The sequence below is a fragment of the Drosophila grimshawi genome, unplaced genomic scaffold (genome assembly GCF_018153295.1).
Source record: "Drosophila grimshawi isolate 15287-2541.00 unplaced genomic scaffold, ASM1815329v1 contig_44, whole genome shotgun sequence".
Lineage (NCBI taxonomy): Eukaryota > Metazoa > Arthropoda > Insecta > Diptera > Drosophilidae > Drosophila > Drosophila grimshawi.
In genome coordinates this window covers 4017782-4035598 of record NW_025063240.1, presented here as the reverse complement: position 1 = coordinate 4035598, position 17817 = coordinate 4017782, and the positions used below count along the sequence as shown (strand labels likewise).

Genomic DNA, 17817 nt, shown 5'->3' with positions numbered 1-17817 from the left:
AACAATGTTATGGAAACAATACAACAAAACTGCAATAAATAAAGTAATCAATTATTGATTTCCACATTAAGCACAATTTTTTATTAGCACTATTTATCTATTTATCTACCGATTCTTTTTTGTATTGCTCGCCAAGAAAACTTTGAAAATACAATTATTATTTCAATTAGTCGTATAATTTTATTTCAATATATTGAGATCTGGAAATACCGTTAAACACTCGGGCAATGTGCCGTAACTGGGTAAGTAAAAAGATCTCTTTGATTTTATTAACTTTTCGATACTTTTTGTATTAATTTGTATTTAAAATGTTTTGTGTTTGATAATTCAATCGAATTAAAATTGTATTAAAAAATCTAGCACGTTTGACTTTAACTCGATGCATTTTAGTTGCATGTTGAATGCTCTTGAGAAACAGCAACAAATTTACAGCAATTTCAAGTGCACCTAAGGCAAACAATAACAAACAAACTGTTAAGGTACTGGGCCTGGCTTATGGCTTGGTTAAAGCACATTCATCATTCCTCGACTCACTCTCTGCCTTGCAGGACTTCAAGGAGTACACCGATGCGGAGGGCGTCATCTCGCTGCCCACTTCCGACTTCCACAAGCCCATCTGTCTGGAGATGCGCTTGGCTGCCGCCAATCGTCAGGCCAATCAGTTCGGTCTACTATCGCCGGCCGTGGCCTCACAGCCACTGCAACTGACGGCACCGGGCGATGTTGTGCTGTTGCCAGTTTTCACCAGCGCCAGCATTATGCCCATCATCTCACAGTCTTCGTCGACGTCCTCGTCGTATGGGACGACCACATCGACGACCATTGCACTGCCGCTAGATGCCACACAGCGTTACGGGGAGCCCATTGCCAGCAATTTCAATCACAATTTCAACAACAACTTCAATACGACAACTGTGGGCGCTGGTGGGGTGGCCAATGGGCTGCTGCTGTTTGGCAATGGCAACTTTGCTGGCGGCATCAGCACCAGCCACAGCAACAACAACAACAACAATGCGGATCTGGCCAGCGTCGACAGCTCGGATACGTACGCCAGTTGCCAGACGCATCCGTTTCTGTCGCAGGGCGATCTCACAGCGGACTTCAACGACGAGGCCTGCGCCCTGGACATTGACATGGATAATCTGTATATAAATCCGTTGGAAAAGGAGTCGTGCCACCGCGGCGCCAACATCAGCAGCTCTACGGGCTTTATAGTGGGCCTCCCGCCCACAATTTCCACCTCTGGTCTCTCAATGCGCGCTCAGGTGAAGAAGAGCGCCTCGGGCGATACGGCCCTAAGGAATCTGGCTGCCGGGGGCATCAGTCCACTGGATGAAGTCTATCAGAACTTCGATGTGCAAGAGCGGGGCAGCCGTGTCAGCCTGAACGAGAACTCAGTGCCAAAGCATCGCAAGACGCGTTTCCAGCAAAGTTTCACGGCCATCCGGCCCAGCACGAGCAGCGGCAGCACCAGCAAGCCCCGCGCCCGCTTCGAGGACACTAAGCTGTGCGAAGACATTGTGCGTCTAGATGGTGCTGCTGGCTCGGCGGGAGGAGCAGGTGCAAGCAGCGCTGCCGCCGCGGGCAGCAAAAAGAAGCGCTCGGCCTTTATGCCGGGCAAGAGTTTAGCCACTGCCACCAAACTGATTAACCAGCGTTTGTTTGGCATACAAAATGCAGGCGCCAAAGGTGAATAATCCATAGGGGATGGAGAGGGTCCATTTCAAAATCGGAGGAAAAAAAATTAAACAAATTTAAATTCAAAAAGAGATATACAAATATGAAAAAGAAAAACCCAATCAATTATCCAATTTTCTTTTTATCTTGCAGCCAAATTTGAGAGTAAGCATTCCTCATCGATAGACTCGATTGATGCATCGCCGAATCTGGAGCACCACCGACGCTCCAAGTCGATACTGAAAAACAAGTCTGATATCTCGCGCGTGCTGTCCGATCCGGAGAGTGAGCGTCTGTTGGCGGACAATATGTCAGGCTCGGGCGTGTCTGATAATGGCACCGTCATGGTATATATATCTATCTATCCATCCACTGATAATTATTATTAGCTAACATATTTTGCATTGCAGGGCGAATCTGGCAGCGATTACTCACCGAATAAATTACCTCATTCAGTTTTAGCTAAGTCTATATCCCCACCACCCCTCAGGCATCGTACCTTACTGCATCAGCGCTCCGGGCCAGCGACATTGCAATCGAAGCCAACCAAATTCCAAACACCCCGCTATCCCGAGGAGCAGGCACTGCGTCAGGTTAAGCCCGTCCTCGCGCGCACCTTGGTGGCGGCTCAGACGTCAACGGACGGACGATACGATGCCAGTCAGACGAGGGACAGCAGTCTGGGTAGGTTCAGTTTGTAATTTGAATTGATAAAGGCAAAATCTCTCATTGAGTACGTCACTGAGTAATCCAGACATTTGGCTGTGAATACCCATACAAAACAACAACAACAACAACAATTCTGTTCTATTCTCTCTCGCTATATCTATCATCAACGCGCCGATCAACTCAACTTCCTCAAGTTACCGCCTTCGATGCTGCATTCTGAATACACCTGATTAGCCAGAATAGCCCGCACAATAACCCACCACCCACAGACACAGATACTATAATATGTATGTACCACACACTGAAGGACTCACAAATGCAGGCAAGGCGAGCAAATTTGCTAGTTACAATTCACACACACATTTGATGTACTACCAGCAAACGGATCGTGGAATACTACATAGATATATACATATATATAGCACTAAGTACCGCACTCCTGTACACCTCGTACACCCGAGTCGTAGTCTAGAGTTAACAAAAAGTTGGTTGCTTTGCCAGCCGTCGTCCTGCACCAACTTAAACCACAAACACTCGCGATTGTTGTCGTAATTTGATCGTTATCTATGTGAAGCTGTAGCAGTCGGCCTTTAAATACAAAACACAAACTCACACACACACATTCCCACACACAAACACGCAGCTTTCTGTAAAGCATTATTATTATTTTGTAGCACCTTTGTTTGACATATATCCACCAAATCGATTTTAATAGTTATCTCTCTGTCCCCAAAATACACAATAGATTCGGAGACGACATTCATCTCGCCAGCGCGACAGACTCAAGGGTTGGAGGCGACACAGTCGGAGACACAGGACAAAGCCGATGGCGATGGTGAGGCAGATGCTGAAGGCGAGAGCGAGGCCAACGATGAGCAGAGAGCGTTGCTGCAGCCGCAGAATGCTGAGGAGTCAGGCAAGGCTGAGGGCGGCGGCGGCAGCGGGAGCGCTGGCGGCGGCGGTGGGGCCACGTAGCAATTAGTTAACACCACAAAACACACCAAAAGCGCTTAGTAGTTATTGTATTATATATAAACCAAATAAAAAAAAAGAAAAAAAAACTAGGAAACACTAAAACCTAAACCTATGGAGAATCCAACACAAAATACAAACAAAAAACTCAAAGTGATAGCAAAATTAGCAAAAATGGAATGTGAATTATATAAAAGCAATGAACAGTATCCTAGTCTAATTTGAAAAGCAGATGAAGAGCGTTGAAGTTGAATATTTTTACAAAAACTCTAACTGAAACTGAAAACTTGAACTAGAAACCAAAAAAAAATACAAAAAAAAACTCCAAGCACAAAAAAAACCAACAAAAAAACACAAATCAATGCAAATTGTTGCGAAGCCGCGTATGCCGTACAAAATTAAATTAATATAGACATATTGTGTGTGAAAGTATCCCGTAACTTAACCTTACCAGCAAACACAAAAATATTCAGCAAAAGAAGAGAATACATTTAACATGTAAATAGTACCCTAAGCTAATGTGCTAAAGTGCAACATTTATTTACAGCTTACAGCATATAAACGAAATCACCACAAAAGCCTAAACTGTAGAGTAAAATAGCAAATAAACCAAAGCAACAACAAAAGAGCATAATATTCATATATATACACACATACATAAATATACAAATACAAATACAATAATATATACACACATATTGCAATTACAATTCGCAGCATATTTACATCTTAACGTTAAATACGAGTAATAGTAATATTTTTTATTCGAAAGCTCGCAACAAAAGACATTATGCCGTTTTATATATATATATATATATTATATACATACTTATATGATAATAGGAAATTTACCACAGATCCATATACATTATATATACACCATGCCAGTTAAAATAGTTTGAGAATTCATAAAACAAAAGTAGTTAAAATCGTTACGCAAAAGTTCGTTTATATGTATGTGTAAGGGTAAAAGGCTTCTTGTTAGTGCTTTGTTCCACCTCCTCCCCCCTCTATCCTGCTGCAGAATTGTAAGTTATGGAACTCAGAAAGAAACCTCATATGAGTATCGGCCCCCAAGTATAAAGTCGATTTATGCTGCACTTCAGTAGGAATTCAAATCAAATCCGATTGTAAAAAATACAGAGCTTCAAAAGAATTCGACTAGAAACTAATCGACATCAGACTCGTATGAGGCTTTTATTTTTGACTTTAACCCCGTATATAGTAACTATCATATTAGACGTAATTAATTGACTAATGAGTTTGTTTCGGTGTAGTAGTAAACGTTGAACATTAAATGAGAATGAGATTTGATTTAGTTTGTTTATCGAGAAATTGCATAGTGATATTTTATGCGTTAGTCTCAGCTTTTTATATGTGTGCGTCCCGTGTGTTAGTTGAAAGTTAAACAAGTACTTCAAAAGTTACAAAATTACTCAATGTAAGATCATATAAGTATTTAGGCGTGTCACCTGGTTCCATTTACTTAGAACTTAGAATTAAAATGAGCAAAACGGTATTTTCTGCGTTGTTTTTGTTATTTTTCAATTACAATTACACACATACCTGTAAGCAATATATTTTAACATATTTGAGCACCGAAGACTAGTGGATTATTGGTTTGCTTGAGTTTCCATAAAAAAATAAAATGAAAAAAAAACATATTTTTAGTCAATTATTTAAAAACCCAAAGTTCGTGTGAGTCTTCATGTGAGTCCCTTCTATAAGTTGTGCCCGAAACATTCCATGTTGTGTGTATTGATATTATTGGTAATGATAATCGATAGTTGGGATTGGTCTGATTAAAACTGCAAATCCTTCAAAACGTTGGTAAATTAACTGAATTCGCATCTAAAATACGCATTTGATAATATTCTAGGCTAATCGCAAGGCCAGCAATCGAAAATTAAAACTAAAGTTTTTATGCAAGCAGATTTTTAATGCTAAACCAATAAATTCAAGCATTTATTAAATAATTAAAGATTATTCCTACAGATATAAACATAAAGTAAACAGGATATTGTCTAAATTCAAGAATAAACTTAAATAAATTTAATTAAAATTAATCATCATTTGGAAAGAAGACGAATAAGTTGAATACCAAGTTGAAGCCTCGATGTATCCAACATGATCTTTGTTGGGTTCTATCGGTTGTAAAATATCTTTACGAGTCCTAACAGTAAACCTAACAACAAATCTATGTAATTCTCGAAGCAACATTTAAAAACACAAATATTTAGAAGGTGTATAGAAAGCGACAATTGGATATAAAAATCAAATGCAAATTAGCCTCTTAGAAACATATCAGTAAAAGAATACGAATTCATTCACCCACACACATGCATTCATTGTGACACATGCACCAACACACATACACTGTAAATTCACGGAAAAGTTTTTTTATGAGATGCCAGCAATCTCAACGTCCGCTTTTTCAACTTAAGACGCAAAGAGAAATGGATAAATTAAATAAAATCGAAATTAATTAAAGCCAAAAATGCAATTTAAAGTATGTATATGTAATTAAAATCATAAGAATTATAATTAAATGCTTAATGCAACCACATTTTGTTAGCAATTCGTTTAGAACCTTCTACACAATTGTGGTGAGCACTGGCCACATTCCACATTGCGTATATCTAATTTGTAATTGACAGCCATAAAGCAGGAAAATAACTTTTGTAAATATTTGTTTCACACACACACACACACACAGACAACATTCAAAATCGCGCCGTTTATCATAATAGTCTTTATTTATTAAATATATAAAAACAAAACAAAATCAAATAAAAGTTAAAACAAATGGCACTGCAATTTTTATACAAAAATCGTTTCGGTTTAAAATTGTTACTATTTTTCTAAATTATTTTTAAAGAGCTGCAGCTGTAAATGCATTAAAATTAAATTGAATAAGCCGAACTGCAACAACAACAAGAACAACAACAACAAACGCGAAATGTTATTATGTAATATTAATTATTAAATTAAAATTATTTACTAAACGATATGTACATTTTAATGTAGCCTGCCAGCGGCGATTGTAAATCAGCAAAAGTGAATAACATTCACTACAAAAACCATAAGCAAAATCGTTGAAAAAAAAAACAAAAAGCAAAATCAAATTTATTAAAACATATTAAAAACTATATTGAGCGAAATACCATGAAAATATATAAATCATTGAGCAAAATTAAGAGAATTCGTTTTTTAATGCAAAGCGCTTAATGATTTTTTGCTTGACAAAAAGCTGCTCCTGGTGCAGTTATCAGGATTAAAGCTTAAAGCTCTTCAAAGTTTGAGTAGATTTGAGCTATACAGCTTGTAAGACTGAGCTTTTAAGGGTCGTCAGGCTTCAGCACAAAAATACATTCCGACTTTCAACCTTTTACAAGAACCTTTAATGTGGTAATTTATAAAGAGCACTAATTAGCAATTACCAACTCAATACCTTTTCAATAATTAAAGTGCAGCTTCACACGTAATGGGGCGTAACCCTGGCACTGTCCTTATTTCGGGTGTGTTGAGTGTTACATAATTAATCTGATTCATTGCCACGCCCCTTTAATAACTTTATAAATGGCTGATTTGAGCAGTTAGCTGTCGATTAGTCAACATGTATTCACCGAATGAGGCAATAGCTTTGGAGAAGCACAACTATCATCGGATCAAAGAGTTGATACACGTCAATTATATTATGGGCTACAATCTAAAGAAAGCAACGCGCTACGACTTTATTTTGAAGCTGTGTGTACTAAAAATCCATCCGTAATCTTTTGTTTTCTTTATATCTTAAGATTTTCTATTTAATTCGATAGGTGGTGCCTGGTGCTTATAGGAAGTACTCTGGCATCTTACTACGGCCACATGCAGCTGATTGTAACCTACATCAAGGACATACCGCGCATTTCAGAGGTTGCTTACACATAGTGTCCGGTCTGCAATGTTAATCCATACATATAAATTGATTAATTTTTTCAGTCCATTAGTACGATATTCCAATCGTTTATGTCCGTTGTGAAAATGTTATACACTCTAACGGCACCGCGAAAATTCTACATCATGCTACGTTGCGCCTGTCGTCATGAGCTCCTGCAGAGCTGCGAACTATTCGAAGCTGTCGCAGGTCTGCCTGTGCTGATCTGGATTTGAAATTTGTATATAGTGCTAATTTTTTCCTTACAGATCTGCCAATTGCGAAGGAACTGCGCCAGAATGTAGATAAGATCATGAATAAGGTCTGGATCAGCACGCGTCGCCAAGTGCTGTTCTTCCTGTTCAGTTGCAGTGCCATTTGTTTGAACTACTTTCTCAACTCTCTGATTGTAATTATCTATCGCTTCATATCCGAATCCGACGACAACGTTGAGGTTACGCTGCGTGAGTCAGCCATCATTATATAATAGTTGAAAAACACATAGCAAGTTTTCGATTTTAGCACTGCCTTCTCTATATCCCAACTGGATGACCTATCCCTACTATTATCTGCCATGGTTTCTCGAGACCTGCAACCTGTATGTTTGTGGCATGGGTGTGTGAAATTGCATTGATTGGTGTACTGAAGTATTGTCTTACTGAATTTTGCATTCACAGGTGCAGTTGCCTTCGAAGGATTATTCGGTGTGCTGTGCCTGCATGGCATTGGTCTTATGAAGACACTCAGCTACATGATTGACTGCTCCACTTCACCGTTGGTGCCGCAGGAGCGTAGACTTGAGTACCTACGCAATTGCATCTATCAATATCAACGTGTGGCAGCGTAAGTCTAATAAACAATAGACTATAAGACGTCTGTCATTCACTCTCTCTCTCTGACTATCCATCTTTCTCTCCTTATCTATGACAGCTATGCCATGGAGCTCAACAGCAGCTTTAGGCAAATTATAATTGTACAATTTGTGCTTAGCCTTTTTTGCTGGGGTCTTGTTTTATTTCAAATAAGCATTGGTATTGTACGGATCATCTCCCACTTGTGTCCTTAACAATGTCCTTTAAATGCGTCTATTTTTGTTTTATCTCAACACAGGCCACAAGTTTTACGACGGCGCTCCGCATGTTTCTGTATCTCGCAGCCGGCGGCTATCAAATCGTCATCTATTGTTATAATGGCCAAAGCTTTTCAACTGCTGTACGTTATTTGCATCTTTCGCTATTATTTATAATACTTGGTCAACTCTTTTGTTCATTTTGTTTTAACACAGAGCGAGCGCATACCAATGGCATTCTATGAGTGTGCTTGGTACGAGGAATGCCGCGAATTTCGACGGCTGGTCAAAATGATGATAATGCGCACCAATCTTGGCTTTAGTCTGGATGTATCCTGGTTCACAAAAATGTCGCTGCCCACACTGGTGTCGGTGAGTGGCTGTCATTTGAAATATGTACACATGTGCTTAAGAATTATTATTTCACACAACACATTTGCAGATGATCCGAGCAAGTGGGCAATATTTTGTTTTATTGCAGAATATAATGCAAAAAAAATAAATCATCCGAGTTAAATAAACAAAAGTATCACTTGAATTCATTGAATTTTACTTAAGCATTTTTGTATCCGTCAGAAACACTCGCCAGACAATCAATACTTCAGGCAGTCTGTCGTCACGCCCATTAATTTTGATGGGGGCTACGGGGTGTTGGTTGGGTGTTTGGCTAGTCGTTGGACAAACTGATAATTCATTTAACGCATTAAAATAATGAAATTGCCAGATGATAACGAGTCGTTGATAACACCAGTGACCCCAGCCTGCCAAAGTCATGCACTTGCCCAATCAATTTTATTTATTTATCCCGTCAAGGCACTTAAAGACACTTTGGGCCTTGTGGTTGCCATTTTATGCCATCTTATGCCATTTCATGCTTTAAATGGCATTTGCGCTGCGCCCATAATTGCTGAATAGTTTCATTCCCCAGGAACTGGTGCTCGTTTTAGCCATCTTCTGTGCCCTTGGACGCGTATCTGCAATACTTTTAATGCATATTCGCTGTTCGTTGGCGCAGTTTTCTTTTGTGCTGCTATTTTTTTCTTATCCTTCTCGTTTTATTTCAAATGCTTTTTTTCATTTGCCTTTCCTTTTTTTCTGTTTTGGTTCTCGGTGTGGACATCTTTTCTTAGCTTGTCAGTTTATTGAGGCGCATGAATATTTTACAGCCTTTCATATATATTTATATGTATATATGTCCTTGTCCAAGTGATGTGCTTAGGTATGTGTGTGTGAGTGTATACATATTATTTACACTTTGGCAGCTTGATTTGAAAATTTATTATTATGATATTTCTTGCATTATGATTTTTATTGTGCTGTCCAACAATAGTTGTCGGACATTATTTATTCCATTCGCTTGGGATGGCGCCTTTTTGTCCGTTAAAGAGTAAATAATGGAATTAGCATATTGATAAATATGAATAAATTGAGGAGGGAATTGTTACTGCGCAAAGAAACTCAAATTAATCCAACCCATTCATTTTATGCATTTATCCCTGAAAGTATCACATCAATCAAGACATCGCGAGAATTTTTGAAATACGAATAACTCTTATACACTATTTAAATAAACTGTGCGTTTTCTTATCTGACAAGTCAAAGCTTTACTTTGGTATTTTAAAGCTTCTGTGCCAATAAATTCAAGAGGAAATTTCAAGTTCAAGGTTAGCTGGACAATAAATACAGTACAAATTCGAACTTTTCATTTATCAACAGAAGCAAAACGATGACATGATAAATTACCAGCACACGAGCGCACACATAAAGCACAAAATGTGACGCCCCCTTAACATGCTTTACGCCCATAAAGCCACTTTTGATGTCTAAAAAGTCATTTGGCTGTGCTCAGCGTTTTCTGTACAGGCATTGCACTTGTACAACTGAGTGACATGTGGCGTGTGCGTAATGGAATACCCTGAAAAATGGCTCATTAAATAATCAAACAATTGAAAATAAATGTTTTTGCAATGCATATGTGGCAAAGCTATAGGCCGCAACATTTTACTATTATTGCTGCCATACTCAACTAAGCATAACAAATGCATTCAACATAACAGGATAATGTTGAATCAGATATGAAAACAATTTAATTATAGGCAAAACTGAAAGCAATGCGTTTGTAAAAGCAGCTTATACATTTCATAAAACAAATACTCGTCTCGTGTCTGATGTATAACTATGCTTATATTTATATCTTAAATGCATCTCTTCAATGCCAGTTCTGATTTTGTTATTTGTGGTCACGTAATCGGAAACTATCTACATATTGCCACACAATGGCAAACATATTGTTTGTATTTTATTTGCCCCTGAGAAGCATTGTCCCACCGGAATTGCAAGTAGCCTGAAGTTGTGCATTTTCTTCTTTTCTTTTTTTTTTTTGGTTAAGTTTGTGTGTGTGAGTGTGTGTATCAGACGGAGTCGGACCCCATGACAGTTGATGCGTAATCAGTAGCAAATTCGTTCATGTCCATCTACTTATACAATGCGAAAGCAAAGCAAAAAGTGACTAGTAAGAATATACAAACAAACATATTGCGTATACGCAGTGTGTTGACAAATCCGCCTGCGTGTCGCATTAGAAAAATGTTGACGAGCCTCTGCACAGCAGCAGAGCACAGGCTGCTGTTCTTCGTTCGTTTTTCTTTTTGCCCTTCTTTTTAGCCAGATTGTCTTGGCCATAATGGAATTAATATGTTGTTGCTGCCTTTGATCAAACTCAAAGAGGCGTACATGTAAACGGGCATCACATTGTGTGTGTGTGTGTCCAGGGACAACCTTTTTGACTTTATGCTGAGTGACCAATGAGTACAGTGTCCCACAGGACTTTTGATATTTTACTTGTTATTTTAAGTGGCCATCCCCAGTTCAGTACATAATCAAGCTAAATTCACTAATACAATGCTAAATTTATTAGTTCCCTCCCAGCACGAATTTATCAAATGCTATTTCCATCAAATTAATCAAATTTCCCATATCGTATTTTACGTCAGCCCCTGTTTGGTTTTCCTGCTGGCAAGTAACGCACAAATCCCTTAAGCCGCCCACCAGAATGCAATATAAGTTGCCTTAAAGTGGGTTCCAAAAAGAAAACTGGCCAACTGCCAAAACACAGATACAACCAACAGCTAACAGTTACGCACACTTCATGCGGATATCCTCTTGGCCACAAAACCTTCATGCAAAACACAACACAACACATCCGAGTGGGTGGGTGTGCATGTAACTGTGAGTATGCATTTTTCGAATGCCCGAGAGCTGGGCCAGCAGCAAAGTCTGGCAAACTGGCTAACTGAGTGCCAACACAATGGAGCGAAAATGGCCAAACGAATGTTAAACCAAGCTATGAAACGAAAGCCATAATTGTTGGCTGTGAGCGTACATAATACAACGGAATGTGTTGAGTGTGTAATAGTATAATTGAAGCCACTTACAAATTTCACATGAAGAAAATATGTAAATGCCATAAAATATGCAGCCACTGAATATATACTATAAGTATATACTAAAGATTGGCTGCATATTTAATTCGTATAACACACATAAATTTATGCTCAGATAATACAATGAATTTAATATTTAAATTTTTGGAATTTGTTCACGTATACCAACTCCACACTTATATTAAAGCATTCACAGCTTAACATGTTTCATGGCGTTTGCTGTAATAGCAAAAACAAGTGGCTAAATTAAATTTGCTGCACTTTAATCTACTGGCGCCGCAATGCTGTTTCATATCCCTTGTGACTTCATCCTTGTGCCAGGACGTAGCCGTAGCATTTTATTTTACGCACGGCTCTTAAGCGAGTTTTGTGCAATTCGCTTCTTCTGTTTTTAATTTCGCTCAACTTACTCATGCAAAATGGCATTTGATGTCCTCAGTTATTTCTGTGTTGCTTGTGTGTGTTTATATATACTTGTGTGTCAGTAAATATATGTATATAGTAACTACAGCCGGCTGTGCATAGTTTGAGTTTCTTGGGAATCAACACTAAGCTGCTGGAACCGCGCAATTCTCTTACTTTTCGCTTCCTGCTGCTGTAGCTCACTTTCTGTGCAAATGAGAAGAGAACCAAAAACAACATCAACAACTACAAATACGGCAAGCTGACAGAACATCATATACATCTCAATTGGTAATTTAAGCTGGCTTTAACAAGAACGTAATGCAAACACGCTACATTTCGCGATGCAGACAACGAGCAAGTTGCCGTAAGGCAACCTTGTGCAATGCGGCCCAGACCGTGGCCAAGGAGTACTTGACTCAATTATTAATGCGGCTCTCCTACACGGAATTTAACATATCTTCTGCTTCAGTACCTGTATGTTTTTAGTCTATTAGGTTATGTTAAACAGACCTTTCCATTCGACATCTAATCAAACCAGTACAAATTTAAAGAAAAATGTTTAGCAACGCCTTTGAAAATCGGTTCAGGTTTGACAACGTTATTGATGTGGAAAACATGCGATTTGCACATATTAAATGTCTTAAAATGGTATCATGTGTGTGTGCAGACGAACCGTGATTATTTCTCTTAAATCTTCACGGAACTGCTTCCTTGCAGCCATCACATAGCAGGTGATAAATGACCATCATGCATTCCGAATACTAACAGCTTCGTCAGGCAGTAAGTATCTACTTTGCGCACATTAAGTGCCTTAGGCAGACGAATATAAAACCTTATTCAAATACTATTATCATTACAATTACAATTAAGCAAATTAGTATTAATCAGCAAATGTGGCCCGGCCACGCTAAGATATAATGGACAGCAATAATTTAATACAAATACAGACAAAAGCCAATTACATTTATCGGCTAGTCCGTATCAGCAAGTGGAGAAGCAACAATTCAAACACTCGTTTAATAATCGACGTGTTCATACATTCTGACAACTTTGCTTGTTGGCCTTCTTCTTAAGTGAACCGAGTCAACTCAAGTGGCAACTGTCTAGCCATTCAATTTGCATTCAAAGCACCTCAACTGCTTTTCAATCTCAGGAGCAGCAGTCAGTAGAAGTCAAGAATGCGGACTCGGTGCAACATACTCGTACATTGTAGATGTCAAACAATCTGCACTGCCGTCATCTGCAGCAGGTAAATATGCAAATTAATGCATGACAAAGGCAATCACGTTCTCCCAAAATACAATATACGAAGCAACGAGAACAGTGGTGGACTGCATACGTAATTCCAAAAAGCAGGAGATGTTCTTTATTTTATTCTGATGCATTTTTTTCTTTTGTTGTGTCCAGCAATGGCTTTTCAATTTGTTGTCGTTTTTCAATTTACCAGTCGTTGCGGAAATTAAGTTGTATTCATTTAATAGTAAATGCAAACAATATTTTATCAATATAATTAAATCGAAGAGCGTCGCTTGCAAACAGATCGTGTTTCAAAAAGCATACAGTAACGATTGGTAAATACGAAAAATAAGGTAAAAATTGAAAAACTGATTGCATTACAAAATTGGTTGACAAATATTGGCAGACATCAAGAAACATTTAGTTACGTAAATATGTATCTCTGCTTTATGGCGTTCAAGCTGAAGAATGTAAATAAAATAAATGTAAATAAGGAAATATTTACTTAATGTGCCACATTTTAAACATGATCCTACTTACACATATATGTAATCTATTTCATATTTTTTTATTACTTAAAATTTCTTAAAAATGGGAATTTAATGTTAAATTAATTTTATATATTTTGGATACTCATTTTACATTTCTTTGAAAACTAATCAGGTGCATTTTGTTTAGCAATTTCTGAAACTGCATTGCAATTAAACAATTGCTTGTCGCATCTAAATTCAATCAGCGGTCAATTAAGTCGAGTTCAATTTAGATTTAGATTACTTCACGGTCTGTCACTTTGAACATTTTCCAATTATCCACAGGGAAATACAAAAACTACCTCTCAAAAGAGCTATCAAATAAATCCCGTAAGCTGTGTAATTCATCAAAATGGCAACGTGTCCTCGAAAATTCGAGCAATGGTTTTAGGCCAGGCTCTTGACGTCAATCACTGGTATTTTCAATTTGGCTATCACGCGCATGGCTGATGAAAAATTCGCAAAAATAATTCAATAAGCCAAATTTTTGCATGCGCATAACGCAGCTATAATAATTTTAATGAAAAACCAACACATAAGCGTCGCCACCCAATAAACAAATGACGCGTGCTTATTGGCTTTTTAATGGCCAGCTTGGCAATGGTCGAGCTCAATGTTGTTGTTGTTGAATGTTGAATGTTGAATGTTGATGCTGACGCACAGTCATAAACATTTTGTACGGTTATCGTATTGTTTTTTTTGTTTTTTTGCTTTGTAGTGCGTTGATTTATTTGTTCGCATTTCCCCCTTCATTTGGATTTCATTCCGATTGCCGCGTAACAGGCAATTTAAGGGCCATTACACTCGTTCGCCAACTTAAGTGCTGCGCGAGAGGAGAGTTGGAATATAGTTGCTGCAACAACAGCAGCAGTAGCAGCAGTAGCAGCAGCCGACGCCATCTTGATTAATGGCGGGCAGCACGGCACGTGTGCAAATCGTTGCCTACTTTTGGCCCACTCAAGTTGTTAATTGTTGGCCATAAAATTTTCCAAAGCGCTCGCTGACACGCAAAAAAAAAAGAACACAACAAAATAATAGCAAATACAACGATGAAATCACAAAGAAAACATTTCAATCTGCTTTTAGCCCTAAAATTTCATGTAATTACGACCATGCCAGCTCAGACATTCAGCTTTCTAAGAGCATGGCTGACCCCGAGCTCCTTCAGTCGTGAGAAATTGAATTTATAACAAGCAAAAGTTACATGTCCCTCTCTCTCTATCTCTCTATCTCTCTCTCTCTCTCTCTATTTGGCCATATCTCTCCACAGCACTCCTCTTTCACATGTCAGTGCGACTTCCTGCACGATGACTTTATAGCAATTTAATGTGCCTCATTTCGGTGCTGCTGTTGCCGCTGTGAAAAATGATATTGTGTTTTTTATTTCTTGTACCGTTTTCTGTTCGCTGGGCACGCCCCGGCAATCTGCCATGGGCCAAGCCAAGCCCAACAAAGCACAGCAAGCGGTAATTTGTCTGGCTTTCATCAAATGATGTGGCGCTGATTATTTAGCCTCTTCCACACGTTCCTTAAAATCACACACCCGCACACACACACATTTGTCAGCAATTTTCGAAAATATGTATAAGCCAACGCTTAATGATAAGCAAAAATTTGGATTTTTAATTAAATATTAATCGTATGCCATTTGAATCTTTTCCTTAAAAACACCTACATTACCTATTCAGATTTTCAGTCACTCAACCAATTTCTGTGTCTGAAAATAGAAGTACTTTATGCCAAGTAACTTAATATTAATGCTAAGTACTTTCGTTTAGGCAAATATAAGTGGATTATAAGCCAAATATATTTGTTCCCAATAAGAGTCATATCAAGTTTCGTTCATCTAAAAATCAATTGCCAACTGCCATTAACTTATGCTCTATTGTATGACCAGTGAACAATATAATCTTATCTAAGGGGCACTTATGGCAGCAGACCGATAGATTAGTTATTATTTCAATTGAAAGCTAAAACCAGAAAACAGTAATTCCTCATCGATTTGGCATTTGTTGTTTCTGTACACACACCCAAGGGCTTTAGCGGGCTTTCACCCTTGACATGGCAACCAATGTATAAACATTAAAATGTTGTTTACCTTTTCATGGGCAAGTCAAAGTTCAGTTGCAATGTGCTCAACACTTCAGTTGGACATAATGCAATTTGTCATTCATCAATCTTTAAAGTACTATTAGGGCATTCTGTAACAGAGACTACTTCAAGTATTGATTATAGGATGACATTGAACTCAGACATTGTCATTATTATTTATGCTGTCCCTCTCTCACCTGTTGTATATTAACGGCGCTGCTGAGCAGCTTTCGTCTACTGGGCATAAATTAATTTAGGCAAAGTGTGTGTGAAAGTTCAGTGTACATTAAATTAAGCAATTATCTGCATTATTTAATTGACTGGGGGGTATAATATAATTAAGCATTGGCATTTCAAATTATCAAAATGAACATGCACAAATCCAAGTGAAATTTGAAGCAACTGCTGAAACGTCCTCTGGCTTGAGGCAGCGTTGATTTTGCCCTATCCAGCAGCTGGCTTTACTTATTTATCATGCACGCCCCAACCGAGAAATTAAATTTAAATTGACTTTCGAATGCCTGCAGCGCAAATTGTAACGCTAACAAAGGAAATTCGCATCAGGACATGCCCGAGGCACACAGAACAACGACATCCTTTGTATATTTAATTTTTTGTTTCTCTCCGCTTGTGATTTAGCTTTATAATCTCGTTGCGGTGCACTGAACCATATGTATATAATATGTATACTCATGCTCCATAGCCCGAATCCTCAAGGAAGTTGATGATGACGTAGCTTCATAAGCAAATTGCTGTTCACTTTGCCATTTTGTAGGTTATTCAAGATCCTCGATTCCCTATTCTCGATTATTTGTACCCACAGTATTTCGCTGACGCATATATGCAAATTTATATCTGTGACTTCCAGCAAGTCAAGTTAGCCAAGTTAAATCCTTTTTGTCATTCGAATACTGGTGGAAATGGATATTTCGTGTTTAGTTGAGTCACCTGAGCCAACTTTATTGTTTAGAGTGGCCATTGTTGCCATTTCCTACATTTGCTCAATAGCCTGTTAAAGGAAGAACAGAAATCGACTTATTTTTCACACGGTTCAACACTAAACTAACAATTGTCTGACAGTTTGTATTTACCCCATATTTGGTCACGATTCCTTGGCAATTTGACCTTTTTCATGCCCGCATTGAAATTCTTTTGGGGGGTGTAGAAAAATTATGTCCTTTTCCCCCCATTTGTTTCGCCCAGCTCAACCGAAAGGAACAAAAGTTTTATTGTGTCGCGCAAACACTGAACAGAAATGTTGATTTGCCATTCACAAATATTTTCGCTACATTTTCTGCGAGTTATTTTCTCTTGACTCTGGCTGGCGGCGACAGTTGTGCTTAAAACTGTCAAGAACTGGGGACTCTTTGTTTAATACGATTTCTGTCCGCTTTCCCACAGTATTTAATGAATAACCACAGCTCACGGTCTCTGAATAGCATCAATTAATAATGTAAACCAATTTGAATATTAAAATGCAAAAAAGGTCGGGTAGCTTACGCGTCAATACCAGTAGAGACGAATACTAAATACCCTCGAAGTGTAGGAAAGCTCAAACTCAAATTGGTTTTTAGTATTAATATCTATGTTTTTGTTGTTCTTTAATATTGATCGAAACTATTAAAATCTTTCTTCAATTAATTAATTTCACAAGTTTCTCGTAAATCATTTTCTTTTTATTCCAATAAAAAGCTGCCTCCAATATATTGGAAAATCAGATCACAATTAATTTGATTAATTGGATTTATCATTTAATTTGACTCGAAAATTTAATTTGGAATGCACAAGTGTCAATGCATATTAATAATG

General features: G+C 38.1%; 2 protein-coding genes across 6 annotated transcripts in view; both read left to right on the top strand.

Moving 5' to 3' along the window:
• LOC6557156 (potassium voltage-gated channel protein Shab) overlaps positions 1-3640 on the top strand; it is a 57053-nt gene extending 53413 nt beyond the window's left edge. For 4 of the 5 annotated variants that reach the window (XM_032743531.2, XM_032743533.2, XM_032743532.2 and 1 more), the window contains 4 exons: positions 549-1689; positions 1831-2024; positions 2088-2361; positions 3092-3610. In XM_032743531.2, the coding sequence (XP_032599422.1) occupies positions 549-1689; positions 1831-2024; positions 2088-2361; positions 3092-3321 (1839 nt within the window). In that variant the 3' untranslated portion in view covers positions 3322-3610. Of the gene's footprint in view, positions 1-548; positions 1690-1830; positions 2025-2087; positions 2362-3091 lie in introns of all 5 variants that reach the window. The other variant, XM_032743529.1, reaches the window with a different exon arrangement.
• Positions 3641-6934: 3294 nt separating this feature from the next.
• On the top strand, positions 6935-8793 carry LOC6557369 (odorant receptor 63a; the record flags this gene model as incomplete). The annotated part of the gene is made up of 10 exons (XM_001985274.2): positions 6935-7065; positions 7137-7233; positions 7300-7444; positions 7504-7698; positions 7757-7849; positions 7912-8077; positions 8165-8270; positions 8345-8446; positions 8520-8675; positions 8746-8793. Coding segments are annotated over exons 1-10 (1239 nt in total), but the record flags the coding sequence as incomplete, so codon positions are not given.
• Between the last annotated feature and the right edge of the window lie 9024 nt (positions 8794-17817).